This window comes from Podarcis filfolensis (assembly GCF_964270895.1).
Source record: "Podarcis filfolensis genome assembly, chromosome: 14".
In the NCBI taxonomy this organism is placed as follows: domain Eukaryota; kingdom Metazoa; phylum Chordata; class Lepidosauria; order Squamata; family Lacertidae; genus Podarcis; species Podarcis filfolensis.
This window is the reverse complement of record NC_139616.1, coordinates 44708223-44734880: the sequence shown is the minus strand read 5'-3', so window position 1 is coordinate 44734880 and position 26658 is coordinate 44708223. Positions and strand designations below refer to the sequence as shown.

The 26658-nt window shown below is 46.4% G+C and overlaps 2 protein-coding genes across 3 annotated transcripts in view; both read right to left on the bottom strand.

Annotated features, from left to right (window-relative positions):
• The window catches only part of LOC310749103 (myosin-11), a 1537435-nt gene that overhangs the window by 702701 nt on the left and 808076 nt on the right, over positions 1-26658 (bottom strand). The gene's annotated exons all lie outside the window — the stretch shown is intronic.
• The window catches only part of GRIN2A (glutamate ionotropic receptor NMDA type subunit 2A), a 220980-nt gene that overhangs the window by 70460 nt on the left and 123862 nt on the right, over positions 1-26658 (bottom strand). For both annotated transcript variants that reach the window (XM_083585572.1, XM_083585571.1), the window contains exon 4: positions 15105-15697. In XM_083585572.1, coding sequence (XP_083441698.1) covers positions 15105-15697 — 593 coding nt within the window. The remainder of the gene's footprint in view (positions 1-15104; positions 15698-26658) is intronic.

The window sequence follows — 26658 nt, the reverse complement described above, 5'->3', positions numbered from 1 at the left end:
AGATGAGCGCCACAACCCCAGAGTCAGTCACGACTGGACCTAATGGTCAGGGGTCTCTTTACCTTTCTTTACCTAGGCCAGGGACATAGAATCTGTTGCCCTCCAGATGTTGCTGGAGTCGAGCTCCCATCAGCCCCAGCCAGAATGGCCCAACAGTCAGGAATTATGGGAGTTGTGATGTAGCAGCACGTGGCGTTTCCGCCCTGCTTAGCGTTGACAATACCGATCTAGCTGAACGGACTCGATAAAAGGCTGCTTCCTACAACCCTCTGAACTTCCTATTGCTTTGTTCCCCCGTGTTAACATTTGGATTTGACACCAAACGAACCAGAGCCTGCCCTGGAGAGGGATGTCAGAGAACCAGGTCCAATCACTGAAAAGAAACTTTTCCATATAAACTCTTAATGGGATTATTAAAAACGTGTGCGATTTCAACGGCGATTCAGAAAAGCAACGGAGACACCTTGTGGCCAGTTATGGTGATACAATAAAAATGCTTAGCAGGAACGCTGAATCGAAAGCAAAGGAGAAACAAGTGCCTGTTTGCAGACCATCAAGAGCCTATGCTGAAAGCAAATAGAACAGCCCACTCTGTGCACGTCAGTGTGGAAATGTGGAAAATTTCCTCCGAAGCAGGGAGACCAGAAATGGTCTGAGACTTTCGACCCAGTTTGCAAACATACGACTCAAACAGATGCAGGAATTGCCGTTACATCTTCTGATGAGCTAAAACAAGGGTGGGAGATCTTTCTGGTCCTGCTTCAGGGAGAACCTTCTGGGGTCTGGTGGGACCAGAGGCAAAAGTGGAAGGACCCACAGATAGGACTTTTAACTTCCTACATTCCAGAGTGTTTTCTACACACATACACCTAATAATAATAATATTCCCCAGCCTCTCTGGGCAGCTCCCAACAAAATATTAAAAGCACAATAAAACATCTAACATTAAAAAACTTCCCATAACAGGTCTGCCTTCAGATGTCTTCCAAAAGTCAGATAGTTGTTTATTTCCTTGACATCTGGTAGGAGGGTGTTCCACAGGGCGGGCTCCACCACCGAGAAGGCCGTCTGCCTTGTTCCCTGTAACATCGCTTCTTGCAGTGAGGGAACCACCAGAAGGCCCTCAGAGCTGGATCTCAGTGTCCGGGCTGAACAATGGGAGTGGAGATGCTCCTTCAGGTATACTGGGCTTTAAAGGTCAGCACCAGCACTTTGAATTTTGCTCAGAAACATACTGGGAGCCAATGCAGGTCATTCAGGACCAGTGTTATATGGTCTCGGCAACTGCTCCCAGTCACCAGTCTAGCTGCCGCATTCTGGATGAGTTGTAGTTTCCGGGTTACCTTCAAAGGTAGCCCCACGTAGAGCGCATTGCAGTAATCCAAATAGGAGATAACTAGAGCATGCACCACTCTGGTGAGACAGTCTGCAGGCAGGTAGGGTCTCGACCTGTGTACCAGATGGAGCTGGTAGACAACTGCTCTGGACACAGAATTGACCTGCGCCTCCATGGACAGCTGTGAGTCCAAAATGACTCCCAGGCAATCAAGGAATCAGGAGGCAAGAAACATGCCAGCCCAGTAAAAGCAGTCAAGAAGGGAGTGGTGCAGGACTGGAGAGGAGCAGTGGAGTCGTCTCTATTTGAGCAAATGGGGCACTGCTCCACCAACCACTGTCTGCCCTCAGTCCTTCCCTGCTTTTGTGCCATCTTACTTACATCCAGTCCAAAGGGTGGCCCTCACTGTTGGCTTCCTCCTCCACTTCCTTAGCCTCAGTGTTGCCCTTGTAAAACTCAGCAGGGAGGACGGTGGAGACAGAACTAGAATGAGTTGGCTCTGCCTGCTGTTGGCTCTCTGGCGCCACCTACTGTGGGGCTCCCTGCCTTCCGCCCTACCAGTCCCCATGGGCACTGATCATGACTGGGCAGTGGTGATGAAATGAGAGCTGAATAGGGAGACCAGAGCAGTTTCACAGCCAATCCCTCTTTGCATGGTGCTCTTGGAACTGGAGCTCTGTGAGAGGAATAGGGGGGTTCCTAACAACTCTCAGCACCTTAACAGCTCCCAGAGTTCTTTAAGGGAAGCTGTGGCTGTTTAAAGTGGCACCATAGCACTTTAAATATATGGTGTGAACATGGCCTAAGATAGCTCCGACTGTCCGCAGTTTTTATATGAGCTGTCTGCTAAATCACATAGAAGAATGATGCCCTTTTTGGATGAACTGAATCATGCAAAATTCAGCTTCACTGAACGACTCTGGGCTTTAGTATTATATTAGAGAAAAACGGTCTTCTTTCTCTACACCATGTTACTATGGTATGCATTTTTGCGTTTTTATATTGCAAACCACGCTGTGATCCTCAGATGAAGGGCAATGTAGAAATTAAATAAATGAACAAAAAAGACCAACGCATCATTTTATGCTCCATTTAGTTCTGCTCCATATTGTCTACTCTGAGTGGCCACAAAACCAGCAACTCTGGAGATGCCAGGGACTGAACTGCAGACCTTCTGCAGATGCTTCACTGCAAAGCTATGACCTTCCTATCATGCACATAGGCCTGTGCATTTGGGGGGGGGCTTAGAGTAATTAAGAACATAGGTAAAAGGTAAAGGGACCACTGACCATTAGGTCCATTCGTGGCTGACTCTGGGGTTGCAGTGCTCCTCTCGCTTTACTGGCCAAGGGAGCTTCTGGGTCATGTGGCCAGCATGACTAAGCCGCTTCTGGCAAACCAGAGCAGCACATGGAAACGCCGTTTACCTTCCCACTGGAGCGGTACCTATTTATCTACTTGCACTTTGACATGCTTCCAAACTGTTAGGTTGGCAGGAGCAGGGACCAAGCAACAGGAGCTCACCCCGTCATGGGGATTCGAACCGCCAACCTTCTGATCGGCAAGTCCTATGCGCTGTGGTTTAACCCACAGCGCCACCCCTGTCCCTTAATTAAGAACATAAGAAGAGGCTACTGGATCAGGCCAGTGGCCCATCTAATCCCCTCCCCCTCTTTTCTTTTTCCTTTTTCCTTCTGTGATGGAACTCCTATTTGGGGACTTTTTTCTGGCCCACGTAGGACCAGTCTGGATAGTTGGCCTTGGTGAAGATTTGACGTTTCCATCCCCAAAAAGTTTATTGATTTGAGTTTCTACTGAAATGAGGCTGCATTTTAATGTTGTATTTTAATCTTGTTTTTAAGTTGCATTTTAATCAATTGTTTTATACTTGGTGTTTATACTTGGTGTTAGCCTCTCTGAGCCCGGCTATGGCCAGGGAGGGCAGGGTATAAATAAAATTTTATTATTATTATTATTATTATTATTATTATTATTATTATTAATCCAGCATCCTGTTCTCACATCCGACCAGATGCCTGTGGAAAACCTGCAAGGAGGACCTGACCACAAGTGCAACTCTCCCCTCCTGAGGTTCTTAGTAACTTGTATTCAAAAGCATTACTGCCCACAACTGCAGAGGCATAGCAGAGCCATCATGGCCAGTAGCCATTGGTAGCCTTCGCCTTCCATGAATTTGCCAAGTCCTCTTTTAAAGCCACCCAGGTCCGGGGCCCTCACTGCCTGGTGTGCACTCCAAAAGTTCGCTCTGCACTTCATGAATAAAGGTAAAGGTAAAGGGACCCCTGACCATTAGGTCCAGTCATGATCGACTCTGGGGTTGCACGCTCATCTCGCTCTATAGGCCGAGGGAGCTGGAATTTGTCCACAGACAGCTTCTGGGTCATGTGGCCAGCATGGCTAAGCCGCTTCTGGCAAACCAGAGCAGCACACGGAAATGCTGTTTACCTTCCTACTTGCACTTTGACTCCAATACTTTGGCCACCTCATGAGAAGAGAAGACTCCCTGGAAAAGACCCTGATGTTGGGAAAGATGGAGGGCAGAAGGAGAAGGGGACAACAGAGGACAAGATGGTGGGACAGTGTTCTCTAAGCTACCAGCATGAGTCTGACCAAACTGTGGGAGGCAGTGGAAGACAGGAGTGCCTGGCGTGCTCTGGTCCATGGAGTCATGAAGAGTCGGAAACGACTAAACAACAACAACAACAAGCCACTGAGTGAACAAATCTGTAACACGAACTGCTCCTTTAACTCACTCGTATCCATATTTTTAAAAAGTCACAAGTGGAGCCTTTGAAATGCCTTCTCTCATTATGCCATTTCCCCCATCCCTGACATATGTATTGACTTCTGCAGTGCAAAATAACAACAAACAACAACAACAACTTGTAAGGCAGCCTTGAAAACACAATGCTGGGGAAAGAAGCCACACACAATTAAGTCTGCTTCCTGCGTTGGCAGCGTATGCAAGCATTTTGATGGATGAACTGCTGTTGCTGCTGTTGTTTTAAGTGTAATCGGAGATCTCCATTAATGGATAATCATCAACAGCCACCTTGTAATAGCCACCACCTCTAGTAACTGTAAACTCTGCATGCAGCCCCAGATGACAGCCAAGGGCAGAGGATTTGGGGCACAGCTCTTTTTGTACTCAAAACTAGGCCTTAACATCCTAGTCTGCTCCTGCTGTCTGGCTAATGATTGGTCTCACCGTGGGATTGTTTAGACCTGGTGGAAGCCAACATCATAGACTGGTTGGACACAGAGGAATGGTGGAAGGAACCAGCTGGGGAACTACCAAGGGAAGAAGGCTCAGAGCCCAGGGAGTGGTGGTGAGACGACAATGAGTGGTCAGAGGGAAAAGAGAGGAAATCGTGTCCTCCCTAAAAGAGGGCATGTGTTGCGGTGAGACCTAGAGACCAACCTCCTGTGCTGTGGGTGGGTAAGATTGGATAGCCACAACACCCGATTGGTAGGTCCCTTGATGTTGGGTTTAATCTGGTCAATGTGGAGCAGTCCAAATGGATCGAGGGACCTATATATACCCATGTACGTGACCCAGATCTTCCTCTTTCGGCTCGTGTATTCGGAACAACCGCCCACCTCTCCCTACTTTTAGGGCATTTTTTAAAGGAGAATTTAAAGGAGAATGTTAGCCACTTTAAGACTCCTTCAGGTAGTGATAAAGCGGAATATCAAATCCAAACTCCTCTTCTTCTTCTGCTTGACCTTGCTATGCCGTCATGTGTCGTCTGTCATTGGACAGGGGCACGGCAGGAATTTTCCCCACTTGGCTGATTGGCTGTTGCCATTTGGGTTTCGCCTGCCACGTAGCAAATCGTGACAACTTGTAAGGTTGCAGATAGGCTCTGGTTCAGGTGATAGGGATGGGAGAATGCTCTCGCCATCCCTATGTGAAGGGTATTCCGTTAAAGGAATCCATGGACTCAACTGGTTTGGTCAACCCCTGAGAGGGGGTTGTGCCCATGCCTGAGTCCATGGGGGCATCTGGGTGGTGAACATAGTCTGTGCCCGGCTTTTTGTTCACCCTTGGCTGACCTATGCTGGAACCCTGGGTCAGCGCTGCCTGCAAGGGTGCAGGGAGCTAGTCGAACCAGAGCCTATACAACCACTCACTTTCTATAATCAATAAAGTTGTGGCCTAAATTCTGCCAAAAACCAAAACTAAAATTTGAGGCAAATGTGTCTTTATTTAGGGGGGAGGTATCTGGGTCTGAACACGCAAAGACTAGGAAGAGGAAGTGTTGGAAGCTGGAGAGGTGACAGGGCTTAGTGAGCGCAGAGAGTCTATGGCAGAGAGAAGTTCAGAATCAGAGGCAGAAACTGGACTTGTAAAAGGGTATTGGGAAATGATCCATTTTTTTCCATAATGAATTTTTAAAATGTTTAAAATTACTTTCCCCCCAAAAAAACCCAGAGTTCTTTCTTTGGGGGATAATTCAGACTGAAATTTCCAAGTGTCAAAAAGGGTTATTTATGTATGCCACTACTGTGGCCCGTGTTTTGCTAGCCCAAAAAATGGAAAACGAGCGAGATCCCAGTCAAAGTATGGCAACTTAAGTTGACAGAATATGCGCAGCTTGCAGACTTAACATATAGAATAAAAGAACAAGAAGAAAATACATTTAGAGAAGATTGGAAAACATTTCTTGAATATATGGGAAATAACTGTGTACAGCTGAAAAGGCTGGCAGCATTAAAATAAATCCAACAGTGTAAATAAGTTTTGATGGGTGGAATAATGGAATGCAGAATGGTATAGTTTTTGTAAAATATGCAGGGATATAAGATATACAAAATGAACCACAGAAAGAGAAGAAGGGAAGTCGCTGATATTTTAAGGATGTTAAAATGAGCACTTTAGCTGGGATGTGGGATCGGACTCGCAGAGCAGCGGGAGGCTGGCAGAGGCAACGCAAGGAGCAAAATGCGCCCTGGGGAAAAATGCACCCAGGGAAATGGCTCTCCCTCGCCCCACCAGTGCTATACCTCTGGCCTGATGGATCAGGCTAGTGAAGAGTCATGGGTTTTTTCTGCTGTGATAACCTCCCCTCCGCCTTGTCTCCCAGAACCAGAAGAGAGCTGATTTTCATCGAGGAAGATTACTGGGAACGAGGTGCTCTGCTCATTAGGCCTGACACTTAACCAAGTCTATGGAGATCGTGTTTTTGCTAATAAAGACTCAACTCCATCTTTGAACTGCCTTCACACTTAGGGACTGCCAGCTCAGAAGAACGGGAGCAGCCAGGGAGGCTGCTTCCATCCTCCAGTATCCACTGCCTGCGGCAGATGCCTCATTCTGGATCATGGTGGGGCTGGCGCTGTGAACATGGTATGGAGCTATTGGAGAGTACAGTGGATGCTTGGGTTGCGAACGTGATCCGTGTGGGATGCTCGTTCGCAATCAGCAGCATTCACAACCCGCAGTGGCGCATCTGCACACAAACAGGTTGCGATTCGGCGCTTCTGCGCATGCGCAGCCCCCAAAACCTGGAAGTAACCTGTTCCGGTACTTCCAGGTTTTGGCGGGTCCATAACCCGAAAAAATGCAACCTGAAGCGTCTGTAACCCGAGGTATGACTATAGTGTTATCAGTCTGGGTCCTTTCCAAGTTTGCTTAGAATGTAGTCGAAAAGGTTGCTAAGCCAGCCCAACCAGTTCCTTTGTTAAGGTAATCGATTTGGCTAAGTGTTGTGATTTATCATCTCCAAAAAGGTTGCCATAGAGACAAATGAGTGGACCTTTCCCCAGCTAACTTGGTTGGGTGCCACATTATTCTAGGGTGTAGAACAATAAGCTAAGGGGACCTTTTGTATAGGAGAAGCTGTGAGAAAGAGATGGACTGGTGCTGTAAGCTGGGGACACAGGACCACGTCGTGCCCTGGGCTGGGCTCAAGCCTTCCTGGGAGACCTAATGGGGAAGCAAGACCTGTTCGGGTGTTGATGTTGTGAGCCCCTGTACCCTATGCTCAGGTTGTAGATATGTGTGTAAATAAAACCATACATCCTAAAGACATCTCCACTGACCTTCATTTCCAAGGAACCAGACCCTCAGTAGATGCTGGGATCCCCAGAGTCTCTCACCTCTTGGGGATTCGGTTGGGTTGTGTGTAACACCAGTATTGAAATTCTTTATTGTCACTTGTACAACTTGTATACAGTGAGATTACATGAGCACCCCCCACTCAGCTCTCTTAGTCTTAATTCCCCTCGTTTACTGACGCACACCCACCAAACCCGAAAGTCAGTTGCCCTGTTGTTATCTTTTCATTCAGCAGCCTAACAGCCCACGGATAGAAGCTGTTCTTTACCCTTTTGGTGCGACTAATCATGCTTCTATATCTTCTGCCCGAGGGCAGGAGATCAAGAAAGTGCCGGCCAGGGTGTGAATCACCCCTGATAATTTTCTTCACTCTCCTGAGGCAACGTTCTTCTGCTATTTCATCCAGCGGATTCACGGGACAGCCCATATCTAGTGCTGTATTCACCACCCTCTGTAGGCACTTCCTATCAGTTGCTGTCAAACCAGTGTACCATACCGTGATGAAAGGACACTTTCTATTGTTGACCGGTAGAAGGAGATCATCAAATGTTGATTGACATCGTTCTTTCGCAATACTCTGAGGAGATAGAGTCTCTGTTGGGCTTTCTTAACCACCTGGGTTGTATTTATTTTCCAAGTAAGGTCTTCACTGAGATAAACTCCTAGGAATTTAAAGGAAGAGACTCTCTCCACACAGCCCTCCCCGATGTACAGCGGGGCTAGTTCTCCTCTCTTCCTCCGAAAGTCCAACACCATCTCCTTTGTCTTGCTGATATTAAGGTGCAAGTTGTACCCTAGGCACCATGTAGATATTTTTTGGACCTCCCCTCTATACGCTGATTCGTCTCCACCTGTTATTAAACCCATTATGGTTGTGATGGCCTGGGAATCTGATTCAGAGGCTGAACCGGAGGAATCCCAGCCTGCACAGGAGTCCCCGCCTCCAGGGCCGGCTGAACTGGGGCAGGGCCTTGATTCTGAAGCGCCTGCACCTGTGCCGGATCCTCAGGAGCAGGCACCAGGTGAATCCACTCTGGCTCCAGAGGTGATTGAGGACTCAGTGCCTACAGGTGAGTCTCCCCCTGGGCCCAGTAACCCTTCAGCCTCTCCTGAACTGCAGAGGCTCAGGGCAGAGAGGCGAAGGGAACTGGTTTCTCCCAGGAGGAGTGCTCGCCTTAAGGCCAGGAGAGGCGGGTCTCCTGGGGGCCAGGACCACCCCTGGCCTCAGAGAAGATAAAGGCCAGTCAGCCCGGTCCCAGGTTGCGGGAGCAACGTCGTTGTTGAGTACCTGTTCCTGCCCGGACCCAGACCTGACCCTCCAGTGTTCCTGTCCCTGCCCGGCTTCATGCTTCGGACCTCGCCCCGCTCCTCGTGAACTGTTTCCAGGCTAGTGACCCAGGACCGGACTTTGACTACGCCAACGGTGACCTTCCCCCCGGGACCAGCACAATGGTGGTGTCATCTGCAAACTTAATAACTGCAGTAGACGGGTCAGATGATACACAATCGTATGTATACAATGAATACAGGTAGGTACTTAGCACAGATCCCTGTGGTGTGCCAGTGCTGATTTTCAAGGAATTAGATGTTATATGTCCAATCCTCACTGTTTGTGTCCGATCTATCAGAAAGTCTTTAATCCACTCGCAGATGGTAGAAGAAAGGTTCATGTCAGTCAGCTTTTTAATGAGGAGGTCCGGAAGGATGGTATGTATGCAAACAGGGCGTCATAATGTCACTGTTGATTTACTCCTCATGGCATTGCCTTGAAAACGGAGGCTGGGTATATGTGGCCCTCTAGACCTCATGAAATTGCCCTCAGGGGTCTCCTCATCAACAGCACTCCTCCACACCTTTCCTGAGCGCTCTTGCTTGCCTGGAACATGTCCCTGCTCTGTAATGCTTCTTGCTTGCCTGGATGAAGAAATGTGTGTGCACGCATATATCGGTATATACCACATTTTTCGCTCCATAAGACACATTTTTTTTCTTCCTAAAAAGTAAGGGGAAATGTCTGTGCGTCTTATGGAGCGAATGTGTGGTCCCTGGACCCGAATTGTCCAGGGGCAAAAAGCAGATCATGCTTTTTTTTTTTTTTTTTGAAAGAGGGAAGTGGGTGTTGAAACAAAGCCGCTGATCAGCAAGCAGTCGGGAGGGAGATAAGGAGGCTGCCTGGGAGGGGGGAGGTGAAGACAGCAAACTTGCAAAGGGGGGAAACAGGAAGACTAAAGCAATAAGGAGAGACATTAGAAGAAAAAGAGGAACAAAAAACTGCTCCAGCTAAGGAAAAAACACTAAGGCAAACAAGAGGGAAGGGAGTGTTGAAAGGAAACAGCTGATCGGTGGGATCGGAAGAGAGATAAGGGATGCTAGGAGGCTGCCTGGGAGGGGGGAGGTAAAAGCCCATGGATCCTCAGGATTTTTGATTGGGTCACCCCAAATTCACCATCAGATCACATGTCTGTGGCCACAGCATGAACCACAAAAATCATACATCCACTGTTTCGTTCAGAATAAATTTTTTCTTGTTTTCCTCCTCTAAAAACTAGGTGCGTCTTATGGTCAGGTGCGTCTTATGGAGTAAAAAATATGGTATCTAGAACTCTCTGGCTTTTACTGTGTGAAATGGCCACACCTTCTTTTCCCTCTGGTTCTGCCAGCTACTGACATGGGGGCGGGGAAGAGGCATGAGGGTTCCACATGTGCCCATCTCAGACCCCCTGATCTGTCCCAGTGCTTCCGGAATATGCAACATCAACCTTTCCAAGCATTATAGTTTGGTTTTTTTAAAAAAAAAGCAAAGCAAAGCAAAAAGGAAGCAAAATATTTGCAAGTGGCGTTGCGAGCCGACTCCGGCAGGTAAGCCCATCGAAAGGCAGCCATGCGTGAAATGAGAGTTGCTCTAATTAAGATCTCGGTCCCAGCTCAACCAAATTATTTAAGGTGCAAGGGATTAAAGTCATTAATGAAATGTGGTCCGTATCAAAGCTATCTTGGGCGTGATCAGTAATGCAAGGCCCGTGGAAACTGAAGCATACTCAGATGGCTTTAGCAAAGGGTGAGAGTTTCTCCACAGAGTCCGTTTCCTAGCCTCATCCTGTGAAACCACTAGATGTGTTTGAATGAGTGTCGTTAGGAAGGATGGCGAGAGTAATTCATTTTTCTTCCACTGCCTTATTCCAACTTTATCCAACAGGAGAAGGTGGTGGAATCTTAAGGTGCAATATTTTATTTCTCAAAGGGAAATAAAAATTTTACAAGCCAGCTCCTCTGGCTTCATCTAGCAGGGTAGACAATGAGAAAACGAGTGCATTGAGAAATTAAGTTTGCTCTTCTCCTGTTGGAACAGCAAAGCACAGGATTCAGCAAACCGATATTCATAGTTTGGGGGAAGCCAAACATCTTAAAATAAGTTATGATCCAGGAGCGTAGATTAAGGTGTTTAATAATAGGAAGAACAAAATGTATTGTAGCGATACAATGATCTATGTTATACTGGGGAGCAGTAGGATATTGCGGTTTTTTATCAGGTGAATATTTATGGATATGTTTCTACAGGAGCTGAAAGTCTATGTAAATGTAACTTATTTGTGGTTATATGGTGCATTTATTGTTATTATACAAATAGGGAAAGAAATCGGGTATAACATTTTACAGTATTTATATAATAATAAATACAAAGTTACAAAGGTCCGTATAGTTAAAGCCATGGTTTTCCCAGAGTGATGTATGGAAGTGAGAGCTGGACCATCAAGAAGGCTGATCGCCGAAGAATGGATGCTTTTGAATTATGGTGCTGGAGGAGACTCTTGAGAGTCCCATGGACTGCAAGAAGATCAAACGCATCCATTCTTAAGGAAATTAGCCCTGAGTGCTCACTAGAAGGACAGATCCTGAAGCTGAGGCTCCAATACTTGGCCACCTCATGTGAGGAGAAGACTCCCTGGAAAAGACCCTGATGTTGGGAAAGATGGAGGGCACAAGGAGAAGGGGACGGCAGAGGATGAGATGGTGGGACAGTGTTCTCGAAGCTACTAACATGACTTTGACCAACTGCGGGAGGCAGTGGAAGACAGGAGTGCCTGGTGTGCTCTGGTCCATGGGGTCACGAAGAGTCGGACACGACTAAACGACTAAACAACAACAACAACAACAAAATAATTTTTGAACCCGGACCGGTAACAAATTGGAAGCTCTCTGAGCAAAAAAGCAACATGCTGCCAAGTAACCTGTTCCCATGAGCAGGTTAGCTGCTTCCTTCTACACTCACTGCAGCTTCTGGAATAGACAGCTTTCATATATGCATAAACATAATGTCATCTATGTGCTGGCGAGGGTGTGGGCACAGAGGCAGCTATAGGCACTTGTGGTGGACATGCCCCCAGGTGGTAAATTTTGGGGAACAAGCATTTAATGAGATGAGTAAAATCACACACCAGCATGTCACAAAGTCTCCAGAGCTTGTGTAACTGAATCTGTATTTAAATGAGAATCAGGACTTGGTGGATAAACTACTAATTGGATTTCTCTTAATAGCTGCATGTATGGCGATAGCCACATTCCAGAAGGACTTAAAAGTTGCGAACTCGAATGCTTGGTATGAGAGAGTATGATGTATTGCCCTTGCGGGGGGGAAATTGACTCACAAATGAAGACTGGCAAGGGGAACAAAGCATAAAGAAATCTTCTCGAGAGAATGGAGGAGCTTCATTTCATTTGCAAATTCTTCTGAATATCAAAGACCAGTTCCAAAGGTTTATAATTAACTTGTGGGTCACATAAAAAGAATGTGTTCTACAGATGTGCACTGCTATAAGTTGTGGTGTATGTACGAGAATACAGGTTTTCATAATTTATTTCTCTGGGGTCTCAGGAGAAATTTTGTTGTTGTTGTTTGCCTCTGTCTCTCTCGAGACTACCAAGAAGGCCCTCTGCCTGGTTCCCTGTAACTTCGCTTCTCACAGTGAGGGAACTGCCAGAAGGGCCTCGGCGCTGGACCTCAGTGTCCGGGCAGAACGATGGGGGTGGAGACGCTCCTTCACACAAATGGTGTGGCGCCCGCCTTGTGGAACGTCCTCCCATCAGATGTTAAGGAAATAAACAACTGATGTTTAGAAGACATCTAAAGGCAGCCCTGTTTAGGGAAGTTTTTAATGTATTTTTAATAATTTGTTGGAAGCCTCCCAGAGTGGCTTGGGAAACCCAGCCAGATGGGTGTGTATAAATAAATTATTATTATTATCATCATTATTATTATTATTATTGGCATGTGTTGCAGTCACAAGAAGAGGTAGGGTCAACTGTGTGTTTTTTCAGAGGTGCCCCCTGCAATAACTTCGCCAAACGATCAACCCAACAATTGTGTGAACCTGCCTTACACTGTCACAACTTATGTGAAGAATCGTTTTCAAGGTCTCATTCCCTTTCAGCAACGCAAATAATAGCAGAGTCTGAAAAAGGGCACGATCGATATCTGACTCTCTGTAGGAGCAGGAAAGCAAGGCTCCTTGTTTGAAAAGAAATGAAACTTTGTGAAAAATATTTGCCGTTCAGGGAAAGTGAGGGGCAGGAAGGATCTAAGTGGTTAGATATCCACATCATATATTTAAAGTGCATGGTTTCCTGGTGAAATGTAGTTTATTAAGGGTGCTGAGAATTATAGCTTTTTGGAGAGTGAACTACAGTTCCCATGATTGGGGGGGGGGGAGTCATTGACTGTTAAAGTGGTATAAATGTGCTTTAAATATGTGGTGTGGTGACCTGAGACTGAGGGCATTTCTAGGCAATTGTTATTTGGGGGTCAGAGTCAATCGCACCCCAGTCAACATTGCACAATTAGAGCCTTGCACAACAAATCTACTTCCCCAAAGACTGGACACGTCATCTAACCTCTCTCCAAACACATCACAAGGAATGCTCAGTAAATGGCCAACATCCTCTAATCTCCCCGCAAACAAATCGCAAGGAATGTTCAATAAACAGGTCACTTGGAACAGCCCTAAGTTAGCAGTTTTGCAATGTTCTGAACGCAACTTTGACTCATCAAGCAGCTACTCATTTCATGAATACACTGTTTCCCTTTCTCGATGTGCTCATTATGTGCTTCATCTGCAGCAACAGATCCTTGACTATCAGAGCAGTTGGCCATTAAAAATAATTGTACACAAAAACCTCTAAATTCCCCTAACAACATTTCATAAAGTGAGAGACTTATTTCAATTACAGTGGTACCTCGGGTTACAGACGCTTCAGGTTACAGACACTTCAGGTTACAGACTCTGCTAACCCAAAAATAGTGCCTTGGGTTAAGAACTTTGCTTCAGGATAAGAACAGAAATCGTGCTCCAGCAGCGCGGCAGCAGCAGGAGGCCCCATTAGCTAAAGTGGTGCTTCAGGTTAAGAACAGTTTCAGGTTAAGAATGGACCTCTGGAATGAATTAAGTACTTAACCCAAGGTACCACTGTATGTCTCCTATGATGCAAAGAGATGGACAGACCAAGTTAGAGTCTGCATTCCCACTGCTCACCAAGAGAAAGGTTTGCAAGCATTTCAAACAAGGGCTTGCAATATCACCCTTTGGCCACCTCCAGTTGTGTCCCTATACAAACAGTGGGTTGGTAACTCATTCCTCAAGCTGCCCCACTGATGTAAAGGGTGACAAAATTTGAGTTCCACTGCTCAGGTATCTGATCTGAGCTCCTGACCTCCATGCACACTGCGAAATGCTGCCTGCAGAGCTTCCTGCCACATCAGGAAGTAAGGTGCATGAAACATCACCATCATCATCTGCACTAGGAGTGGGGAATCTGAAGCTCTCCAGATGTTGCTGGACTCCAACTCCCATCAGCCCCAGTCTCCACTGCCAATGGTCAAGGATTATTATTATTATTACTATACAATTTATTACTCGTCCTTCACTCTAAGGTTCCAAGCTGGGCTACAGCAATTAAAACACAATCTTAAAAAAAAGTTTAAAGCAACAAACAATTATAGATATAAAGTGGATCCTTAAAATATGCACCTTGAGTGTCACAAGCCAAGGTAAAGAGGGGGGTCTTTAGCATTCCCTGGAAGCTGTATAATGTGGGGAGGGAGTTCTGCAAATGAGGGGCCACCACAGAGAAGACCCTCACCCAGGCTGCTATCCCCAAAGGTTCTGAGAACAGAGGAACTACCAAGAGATCCCCCTCCCCTTTGCCAATCTTAACACCCAAGAAGATCTGTAGGGAAGGAGGTGGTCTTTTGGGTATTTGGGTCCTGAGTCCTTTAGGCCTGTAAAGACTGATGTGAGCACCTTGAATTGAGGTGACATGGCAACTAGTGCAGGTGTTTCCAAGCACAATTCAAAGTGTTGGTGCTGACCTTTAAAGCCCTAAACAGCCTCGGCCCAGTATACCTGAAGGAGCGTCTCCACCCCCATGGTTCAGCCCGGACACTGAGGTCCAGCGCCGAGGGCCTTCTGGTGGTTCCCTCACTGCGAGATGTGAGGTTACAGGGAACCAGGCAGAGGGCCTTCTCGGCAGCCCCACGTAACAATCCAATGGTGGCAGCTGCAGTCCAGCAACATCTGAAGGGCCACCAATTCCTCACCCTTGATCTACACAGATCAGCTAATTTTCCCCCAGATCTCAAAAGCTGCAGATATCACAATTTTTAAAAGAACCAATGAGCAGAGGAAGCCTTACTTGTGTAGCCTGTGAGATGGCCTTTCGCCGTTCTCCTGCTGTCCGTAGCAACTCGTCTTTGTCTCGGGGATGAACGAATACTTTTCCAACATGGCTGATGCAGCCGTAGCAATAACCCCAAGGCCGTCGCGTACCCGGGCATCCAACCGGTAGTCCCACTCGTCATAGGACACCGAAATCAGCCCCGCAGGGAACTCTTTGGGAGTAATTTCCATGTTCCCACTAACCAAGCTGGGAACGATCCAGAAGAAGTCGTAACCAGTCAGGCCTAAAGAACGGGCCTCCTCCAGGATGTAAACAGCTTCGTCCTTCGAGCAGTAAAGCAAGATGACAGAGGAGTGGATCTTCTTCAGCTGAATCGTGGTCTTGGCGTCACCGATGGGCGTGTCGAGGGTGATGATGTTTTGCATGTCCCAGCCCACAAAACTGTTCTCCACAGTGTACTTGATAAAGCTGATGAAGTCTCGGTAGCCGGGGAAAGTGCTGGTGACCAAGGAGAAGACATGCCAGTCATAGTATTGCATGAATTTTAGCATGATGATGGCTTCCTGCTGGATGGAAGCCCCAAACTGGAAAAACGTGGACATCACATCCTACAAAGGAGGGAAGGAAGGGAGAAGTTTATTAATATTAGACTGATTTCATAGAATCATAGAATCATAGAACCATAGAGTTGGAAGAGACCACAAGGGCCATCGAGTCCAACCCCCTGCCAAGCAGGAAACACCATCAGAGCACTCCTGACATATGGTTGTCAAGCCTCTGCTTAAAGACCTCCAAAGAAGGAGACTCCACCACACTCCTTGGCAGCAAATTCCACTGTCGAACAGCTCTCACTGTCAGGAAGTTCTTCCTAATGTTTAGGTGGAATCTTCTTTCTTGTAGTTTGGAACCATTGCTCCGTGTCCGCTTCTCTGGAGCAGCAGAAAACAACCTTTCTCCCTCCTCTATGTGACATCCTTTTATATATTTGAACATGGCTATCATATCACCCCTTAACCTCCTCTTCTCCAGGCTAAACATGCCCAGCTCCCTTAGCCGTTCCTCATAAGGCATCGTTTCCAGGCCTTTGATCTGTAGGTAAGGTTTAGAATCAGAGAACTGTAGAGTTGAAGGGACCCCCAAGGTTCATCTAGTCCAGCTGTTCTCAACCTGTGGGTCACCAGATGTTGCTGGACTACAACTCCCATCATCCCTAGGCTCTGGCCTTGCTAGCTAGGGGTGATGGGAGTTGTAGTTCAACAACATCTGGGGACCCACAGGTTGAGAAAGGCTGATCTAGTCCAAAGCCTTGCACTAAAGGGATCATAACTAAAGAACCCCTGCAAGGGGTTTGAATGCCTCCATTGAAAGAATCCACCACCTTCTGAGGGAGTCCATTCAACTGTCAAACGGCTCTTACCATCAGAAAGTTCTTCTAAATGTTTAGCCGGAATATCACGTACAGTGGAACCTAGGTTTTCAAATGTAATCCATTCCGGAAGACCATTCAACTTCCAAAATGTTCAGAAACCAAAAAACTGAAAGTGGAAGCCTCAATTCAATAGGGGAACTCAAAACGGAAGCCGCGTCAGATGTTCGGGTTCCGAAAAGCGTTCAAAAACCGGAGCATTTACTTGCGGGTTTTCCGCATTCAGGAGCTGAAACATTCAAAAGCGGAGCTGTTCAAGAATGGAAGTTTGACTGTACCCCCTTTTAATCTTGTTCCCCTGCACTAAAAAGGCCCCAGACATTCCTTGCATGGATGGTTTCTCTGTGCTTTTATCACTTTAGTTGTTGATTTTCTTTTCCAAGTTCTGTGATATCCTAACATTAGCTGTTATTTCTGCATTTCAGGGGCTTGGACTAGATAACTCTGGAGATGTCTTTCAACTCTACAATTATGTGGTTCTATGAAGATGCAGACATTTGGGAGTGTAACTCTCACATACACACAAACACACACAACAATAGAAGTTTATATTAGTAGCTCTCCCAAACGCAGACTGCGTCCCTCCCAATATTCACCATAAAATGAACACTGCATCGTTTATCGGACGCCAGGTGCCAATTTAGCCTTGAGTACAATTAACTTTCTTGGAACAACACAGCCCCTCTGTTGAGCCCTGTGTGTTCGCTCTCAAATTGAAACCTGACTACTCGAAGGGAGAAAAAGGATATTGCATGGTGTCAAGGTTTCCTTCAGTGTACACTGCGGATCCTTGTTCTAAAGCAGGCATAGGCAAACTCAGCCCTCCAGATGTTTTGGGACTACAACTCCCATCATCCCTAGCTAACAGGACCAGTGGTCAGGGATGTTCTATAGCCTCATTACGTGCTCTCGTTCTCACTTTCTTGGAAGCAAGATGGCTTGAGAGATTTGGAACCTTCCGTAGAAACCAGCCATTGCCCTTAAGTGGCTTCCGTGTCATAATCACAGAACTACAGAGCTACAAGGGAACCCAAAGAGTCATCTAGTCCCACCACCCCCTGCAATGCAGGAATCACAACTAATGATGTCATTGAGCGGATGGTGGATGGTGGCCTTTCATTGATGACACACACATCAATCGGAGTCAAACTACACACCGATTGAGCCATTTTGCTCCTTTACGAATCTCTGTTCATAAGCATGGCTCTCACTATTAAAATGATACAGGTTGTGACAGAAGTGAGCCAGCAGTAAATTGCATGGAGCAAGTTGGAATTAACACTTTATCAGCAAAAACAGGATCTATATAGGAGTGTTGGACATAGGCACCAACTCCTAGGGGCAGTTTCTGCCTTTCTTGTAACTTGAAGCTATTGGTTCAGGCCCTCCCCTCTGGAGCAGGAGAAAACAGGCTTGCTCCATCTTCCATGTGACAGTCCTTAAGATATCTGAAGTTGGCTATCATATCTCCTCTTGTTGTTGTTGTTGTTTAGTCGTTTCCGACTCTTCGTGACCCCGTGGACCAGAGCACGCCAGGCATATCTCCTCTTAGTCTCCTCTTATACCTGAAGGAGCGTCTCCACCCCCATTGTTCTGCCTGGACACTGAGGTCCAGCGCCGAGGGCCTTCTGGCAGTTCCCTCACTGCAAGAAGCAAAGCTACAGGGAACCAGGAAGAGGGCCTTCTTGGTTGTGGCACCCGCCCTGTGGAACGCCCTCCCATCAGATGTCAAAGGGATAACCAACTACCTGACATTAAGAAAAGACATCTGAAGACATCCCTGTTCAGGGAAGTTTTTAATGTGTGACTTTTTAATGTATTTTTAATCTTTGTTGGAGGCCGCCCAGAGTGGCTGGGGAAGCCCAGCCAGATGGGCAGGGTATAAATAGATTATTATTATTATTATTATTATTATTATTATTATTATTATTATTCATGCTAAACATACCCAACTCTCTCATTCTTTATTTGAGTCAAAACTAGTTCTCTTCCCCCCTGGCCCCTGCATAAAATATCTAGCAGAGATGAAAAACAACATTCCCTTTTAGAATTTCCCAGGCTTGCACTCAGCGATGATATCAGGCAGCCCAGTCTGATTGGCCGTGTGACATCATGGCATCTTCCCACATATGTGTGATCTCTGATTGGGTGGGCTCCCCTATGTGACTCATCCGAGATCGTGAAAGGCTTGGCAGCTGGGAAAAGAGCAATGTTTGACAGGATGATTCACATAAGCCGGTGAGGGGATGTTGGGTCCTTTTTTGTGGGGAAGCAGGTGTCACAACCCATTTATCTGGACACTGAATCAGAGGCTGCAGGGGCACCAGATAAGGAGCTGGCTCAGAGGTGACTGTGGAAGACAGGGAGACCAGTGGGCCTGAGGTGGTTGGACAAAAAGCTCCAGAGAAAGCTATAGGGTCTACCAGGCCACCAAGGTCTGTAGGGCCAGAACCAAGACCTAAATGAAACCCCCTTCCCCTGAATAAGGAGATGCCTCATCCTGCACATCACCAGTTCAGGAGTGTACCAGGAGGGAGGCTGTGGTACATGTGAGGAACATATGAGGGATGTTCCTCTTCAGGACGGAGGGTTGACTTAGGCTCTCAAAGGGTGGAGCCTAGAGACAGAGGCACAGAAGGCCTACTCCCATCCTTTTTTGGGATCATGTAGCCTCCTCGGAGCTTTTTGTGGTCTTCCAGCTTTGCATCTTTCCACATGGCTCCAACATCAAACCAGAACACTACCAAGCAGGTAGCAGTTCTCCCTACTGAAATTCTTGCCACCTCATTGCCAGAAAGCTAAAGTCAACCATATTCTGGTCATTCAGCCCAAAGCCCAGCTGTTTGAGCCTCATTCTGTGAAAGGGAGAGGAAGGAAGGAATCCATTGGTACCATCTTCTCTGCTGCATTCCCATTCACGGCTTCACCCCCTTCTACATATTGAGAAGATAAGGCTTCCTGCAAGTCCTCTCTCCTTGTGGAAGACAAAGGTTGTGCAGGGAGCCCACTCAAGTAGAGAAAGTTCCACACTGCATACATCCAGCCCTCCAACTTGTGGTGGGGGGACAGGAACAGTTGGGCAGGGCTAGTGTGGTCCTCCTCATGCTGTTTTAACCACATGGGGGGTTCTGATTGCCCAACTAGAGCATGGGTAGGCAAACTAAGGCCCGGGGGCCAGATCCTGCTCTATCGCCTTCTGAACCCGGCCCACGGACAGTCCGGGAATCAGCGTGTTTTTACAGGAGTACAATGTGTGCTTTTATTTAAAATGCATCTCTGGGTTATTTGTGGGGCATAGGAATTCGTTCATTATTTTTTCAAAATATAGTCTGCTCCCCCACTGTCTGAGGGACAGTGGGTCGGCCCCCTGCTGGAAAAATTTGCTGACCCCTGGGCTAGAGCCTCACAAATTTTCTTTTCCATTATCTGCATTCTGTATGAGTCTTGCATTGTAACAGAGCTTACTACTTTTTGTCATTACTTTGCTGGTGGAAAGGTCAGCTCATGCAAATACTTTTTTCTGGCTCCTTCCCATCCCCAAAATTGTTGGTTCGTTACATTTGCTCTCCTGCTTAAGAACTACAACAGTTGGTCCTTCTCAATCATGAAGAATTCTGGGAGGACCAGCTCTTTTGGGGGCTAAATGGGCAGCTTCCCTTTGCAAGCATTAAGACCAGCATTCTAGGGGCAGAACTCTAGCGGCACCTAGTGACAAAAGACAAGCATTACAAGATGCAGAACATCAACCAAAGGGGAGGAAAGAAGCAGGAACCCTGGTGGAGATTATGCATGTTTTTAAGCAGAAGCCATGGATAGCTGCTCACCAACCACAGATATATATTAGCCCAAGTCCTGGGTGTGTAAATGCATTCTCTACTGCCATCATTTGCATTAACTACAAGGCTTACAACAGCACAGGCGCTGCGCAGTTCTTTGGGACTTGTTCCCGCAAGGCCTCAAATCGTTCTGGCTTTAGCGTGTGAAGTTCATGAAAGCAGACATCTCAAAGTAACATAATGTAAGAGCAGCTCACCCAAAAATAAATTAGGTTTTTTCTCCTCTCGTTGAGCAGGTGTGCATTAGCTTTAATTGGCACACACCTTCGGGGTTTTCTGCTCTGAAAATGTTCTGATTGTTCACAGGACGGAAACTGCAAAATCCCAAATTTCATGCTCGACAACAAAGTAGAAGAGAAAGAATGGGTCACCCCCCAGCCCAAGACAAGGATCAGAATCTCTCACAGCAAAAACCAAAAAGGAGTCTGAAGGAGGAACAGATTTATTGTGGTAGGAACATTAATAGCCCAGCACCTAAGGGCTAAGGCAGATACACACAGGAGAATGGTATAGAAAAAAAGGTGGCAGACAATGGGGCCATGAAACACAAGTTTGTAAAGTTTATGACATTTCTAGGCTGACCTGAAATATCTGCAAGACAAACACTGTGACGGTTCACAACATCAGCTATTGGAAATAAAATAATTCCGTCCCGAATTTTGCTGTCCTAACCCTCCACCCATCTGAAAACTTTACCAGGTGATCTTAGGCCAGTCAGGCTGGGCACACAGTCTGGGCAAATCCCAGATCATCAATCAATTCGAGCTGATTCAGGATTTGTCCAAGGTGAGTCAAGGCAGCCCCAGATCTCCCCTGGAGCAATCTGGGGCTGTCAAAAGGTGGGGGCAGTTGGAAGGCACGCTGAGTTTGAAGGATCCATCCAGTCCACCCCCTGCAATTATGCAAGCAGAGACTCCCACCCTGATTAAATATGTGGTTTTAACCGTCAGCATCTAACTTAAATACCTCTCTCTCTCTCTCTCTCTCTCTCTCTCTCTCTCTCTCTCTCCTTCCTCATTGGCTGATAGAAACACCAGCTCCCACTCATCAGGAGCCAGACCCAGGACCTGTCCATCACACATCAGAAGGCCCATCCAGATTAGCGGCTAGCTAGCTCGCCCCATCAGACTCAACACCCTTGGGCCACCTTTATTACATTCTTTCTTCTAATTCCTTGTGGCAATAGCACAATGGGAGCAAATCACTTCTCATGTCCTTAAGCTTGCAGCCCAACTGGTTCAAATTTGCTCTTATTAGCCTCCAACAATTAATCAACCAGAGCTGGTTAATCAATTGATTAAAGGTTGCTGCCCTGGTGATAATCAGATGAAAAATGGTGCTTGTTGGGGGGGGGGGAGGAATCTTAAGTCTTGACAGGCTGGAGGGAGTCAACCTGAGGCGTTCTCTCCTTTGCTAAAACATGGCCCCAATATGCAATATTCCTTCACTCAACAAGGCATTTCTAGGTGGCTCAAATCTCTGCCTTTCCCTTCTTCACAGTGGCCAACTAACATCTGCCAGAGGGTCCAACTTTACCATGAAATTTATCTGTTTATCAGATTTCTCCACCACTGGGAGATAGCGTGTAATTCCCTCTGACTGCTCATAATGAAGGCAGATGGCATTGCACTTCGAATTCCCATCGGAGGTTTGTTTTTATTATTATTTCACTGCCTTCTGCATCATTTCCCCCAAACAACAAATCAGCGCTTGTCTCTTTTTTTAGGGAGAAGAAAAAGGCTAGGCAGACTAATTGCAGAGAGAGCCGAGAAAATTAACCAATCCCAAGAGGGACGAGATGCTTAGGACTTTTCCCAAAAGTTTTCTTTCCTTCTCTCTCACCAGCCAGTTCTTCAATATGCTAAGCCCAAAACCAGCTGGGCCCAACATACCAGAGAGATAGCTTTCATCCTTACAGAATCACAGAGTGGGAAAATCATCTAGTCCAGGGATGGGGTAGCTCCAGGATGGAGTTTCCCAAACTTGGGTCTCCAGCTGTTTGGGACTACAATTCCCACCATCCCTGATCACAGGTCCTGCTGGCTAGGCATGACAGGAGTTGCAGTCCAATGACAACTGAAGACCCAAGTTTGAGAAACCCTGCTCTAAGGAATGGATGTGGCCCTCCAGGCTTCTTCACCTGGCCCTTGGCGCTTTCCACAGGCTGCATTTCTTACTAGTCTTCCTCCACACCCTTGTTAAGTGTTTGCGCCTAACTGGAATGTGTCCTCAACCTCAAATGATGCTTCTTGCTTTCTTAGATGGAAGTGTGCATGTAGAAACCTTGCGACTTCTGCATGGCTGGAATGTCACCTCCTAGAGGTAAATGCTGTGGGAATGTTCAGGGTGGAAGGAGGGGGTATATTGTTTATTAATATCCTTCCTAACTTGCGCTAGCAAGTTTCTTTACTTAGCAGAGTGCATTCCCCTTTACACAGCAGAAAACTAGTTGCAAACTCGTGTGAGTTTCTTAAGACAATAAGCAATTAAATCTGGCTTGTCCAGATTGAAATATGTTCTAATATTTTCCTGGTAAGACCCCCTTGAATCCCTCCTAAAAGAATAAAGACACCACAGTCCTTTTCATAAGCAATAAAAAGAAAGTTTACTCACGATCAGGCAGAGCACAGTGTGATCCCTGAAGGCAGGCTTAAGGCTTAAAGTTACAAGCATATACAAACAGGTTTGCCCCATATGTGGGTTGACCTAGTGATGGCAGTTAGCAGTCCAGGAAGTTTGCAGGACAAAAGGAAGATGGAAAAGGGAGAGAGAGGCAGCATGCCTTGGCCTTCTACCAGGTCTGGAAAGGTCACGCCCACCCACTAGTCACATGCAAGGAAGGATGCTCCAACCCAGGAGGAACAGGAAGTTTCAACTGGGTGGACCAAACATCCCCTGCATGACCACTCTAGGAAACCAAGGAATGTTGCATTTGACTGCTCCCACCCACTTTTACCTCTGGCTCCACCCACCGCTGCCCTGCTGCCTCCGGAAGTGATCCTCAGCCTGGAAAAGGTTCCCACCACTGATCTAGTCCAATCTACTGGTGATGCGAGAAATCAGATGCTACCAGGGTCCCTTCCAACTCTATGGATTCTATCATTCATTCATTTATCATGCAATTTGATGCACAATTTACACCAATTGTATGTATTTTTGTATACATTACTTGGCTGGAGCACTGCATTGCAAAACTAAAAAATGAGTGCATTTTGGAGGTTGGCGATGCTTCTGTTCTCGTATTGTTTCAGAAAATGTGAATGAGATAGCTTTGCCTTTAAATGCAAATGGGATCAAATTTCTTCCCCATTCCTAGGTCTATGGAGCCCAGTATCATGTTCCTTGCCTCGAAGCAGCTCTCCAAGATACAAAGGCCTTTCCTAATACTGCCACCTGAGATGCTTTAGCTGAGTCCTCTTCTGGAGATTCACGGCAGCCTGAAGGAGCTTTCTCAACAAGCAGAGGAAGACAATTGGGCTCCAGCTGGTGCAAAATACTGCAGCTGCACTGTTGAAGGGAACACACTCTTGCCAGCATGTATCTCTGGAGCTCAAAAACTTTCATTGGCTGTTCATACAGCACCAGCCAGGTTTGAGGTTCTTGTATTAATTTACAAGGTCCTTAACAACTTCGGTCCAGGATGCCTCAGTGACTGCCAGATCCCTTACATTCCTGCCCAATCATTGAGATCTTAGAGGAAGTCACTGTCTGTGGTCTCCCACGTCTCAGATGCACAGCTTGGATCCACCAGGAGCTATGCATTGAATAACGTGGGGCAAATTACATGTGCTCCCCTTCCAGTTGAGATGAGAGAGACTCCCTGGAGTATGCGGAACTGGCTGAAATGATGGGAAGAATCTGAGAACAGCGGGACCAGAAGTTCATCAAGGACTGGACTAAATGTGTAAATTATTTGAAAGACAATTGTAGTCAATCAAACACGTTGGTAGGATTGCAAGAAGCTTTGTAAGCAAATGTATAAAAATCACTGCAGAGAAGAATAAGAAAATATGATGCTTTGATGTTTTTGATTTGAAAGCAATAGTTAAGGAGTGAAAATGCAGAAATTTGAAATGAAAGATAGAAAATCATAAGGAAGGTTTGAAGGAAGCCGTGGCCCTAAAAAGCTAAATTGTATAATATAAGAGGAGAGATTGTAATGGAAAGCATTATTGTAAAATTAATAAAAATGATATGGCAAAAAAGAGAGAGAGAGAGACCCCTGACCCTGCTGAATTTCTAGTGCCTACTGAATACTTTTTAAAAATTCCAGCAGCAGGGCAAACTTTGCTCTTTCCAATTTCAGCGCTGCCCTGTGTGAGTCCCAAATTTGGTGCATGTCCCCCACTGCCTCTCATCATCTGCTCTGCTCCATTCACTATGTCATAGTTGTGGTGCCCCCTAGGCTTGGCACCCAGGGCAACGGAACCGGTTGCGTTGCCCTAAATCTGCCTCTGTCAGCAGCATTTTAATTGAACTCTGGTCTTATCTTTTTAACCAATGTTGACCTTGTGGGATGTGATTCATGAGAAGCAGTCAAGTACAACATTCTTTGCAATGCTAAAGAAGACATGCGAGGGAATGTTTGGTCCAGCCAGTCAAAACTTCCTGTTCCTTCTGGTTGGAGCATCCATCCTTTTGCATGTGATAGAAGGTGGGCGTGACCTAACCTGTCCAGGTAACAAAAGGACGAGTCACGCAGCACACTTCTTCTTTTTGACTTCCTACTTCATTCGGTCAGCTTTTTAGCTAGGACTGTACTGCTAGCTCTCAGCTAGCAGAAGCACTGGGATTATTCCCCCGTATGGGAGTAGATCCACATGTACATATTTGTAACTAAGTCTGCCTTTAGGAATCCAACTGTGAACTGATGTGAGTAAACTTCTTTTATTGACTTTGAATTAGATTGCGGCATCTTTATTCTTCTTAAGAGGGATTCAAGGGAACTTATCATGAACATACAATTCAATCTGAGACAATAGTGAGAAGCTCACCAGAGGCTGCAGCCAGCTGTCTGCTGTGCATGTAAAAGGGGAATATAACTCTGTCACATAAAGGAACTTGCTAGCGCAAGTTATGAAGTTATGAATATTAATAAACAGTATGTCCTCTCCTGCCACCCTGAACATTCCCACAGACCTTTTCTGTATTGTATTTCTTGTACACTGTACAAGACTAGTAAAGCAGTATATAAATTAGTTAAATAAAACAAATTCAAGTTGCCATTGACCAGCCACTGATACGACAGCATTGATGCAACCATATTACAACACATCCCTGCCAACACCTCCTCTTAGATATCATTTATTGTAGGGGTAGGGAACCTTTTTTCACCCTTTAAGGATGCCTTCCAGGGGTCACATGCTAGTGGTGGGTAGGAGCAGAGGCAAAAGTGGACAGAGCAAGAAATGTAATTATTTATTGGCCAGCTAGGTTCTACCTGGGACACAGGTGGCACTGTGGGTTAAACCACAGAGCCAAGAGCTTGCCAATCAGAAGGTCGGCAGTTTGAATCTCTGCAACGGGGTGAGCACCCATTGCTCGGTCCCTGCTCATGCCAACCTAGCAGTTCAAAAACACGAAGTGCAAGTGGATAAATAGGTACCACTCCAGCGGGAAGGTAAACGGTGTTTCCATGCACTGCTCTGGTTTGCCAGAAGTGGCTTAGTCATGCTGTACACCGGCTCCCTAGGCCAATAAAGTGAGATGAGCTCTGCAACCCCAGAGTCGTCCACGACTAGACCTAATGGTCAGGGGTCCCTTTACCTAGGTTCTACCTCCTCTCACAGACCTTTCAGATTCCCACATTTAGAAAAGCAAAAGGCCTTATCAGAATCCAGAGAGATATTCTAAGCAGGCAAAAACCACCAAGGAGGATGTTCAGTGAGGGGTGCAGTTGAGGAGAGTCTAGAAGGCAAGAACAAAAGGCCAGAATTCCCCATCCTTGAATTAATATGGTGTACATAATTACTGAATAGGCAAGAAATGGGATGGGAAAAGTGCATTAGGACTTTTCAGCCTCTGGGGGTCATTGCCAAATTGGGAAGGGTGTTTGCAAAGGGACTCTGCAATATTTCTCATCCAATGGGGGATTTGATGCAAAAGCAAGAAGGCACAATTAGGTGGGACCATTTCACTCGCTCTGTGTGTGTGTGTTTACATCTTTTGTGCCAGTGGTGAAGTCGGCTACTCTTCACTCCCACTAAATAGCAAATCAGTGTGCAACTTGGGCGATAATTATTCCCTGATAGGTTTAAATAGCAGAGAGCTTCCTCATTCTCCGGCAAACTGGCTCTTTCCAAATTAA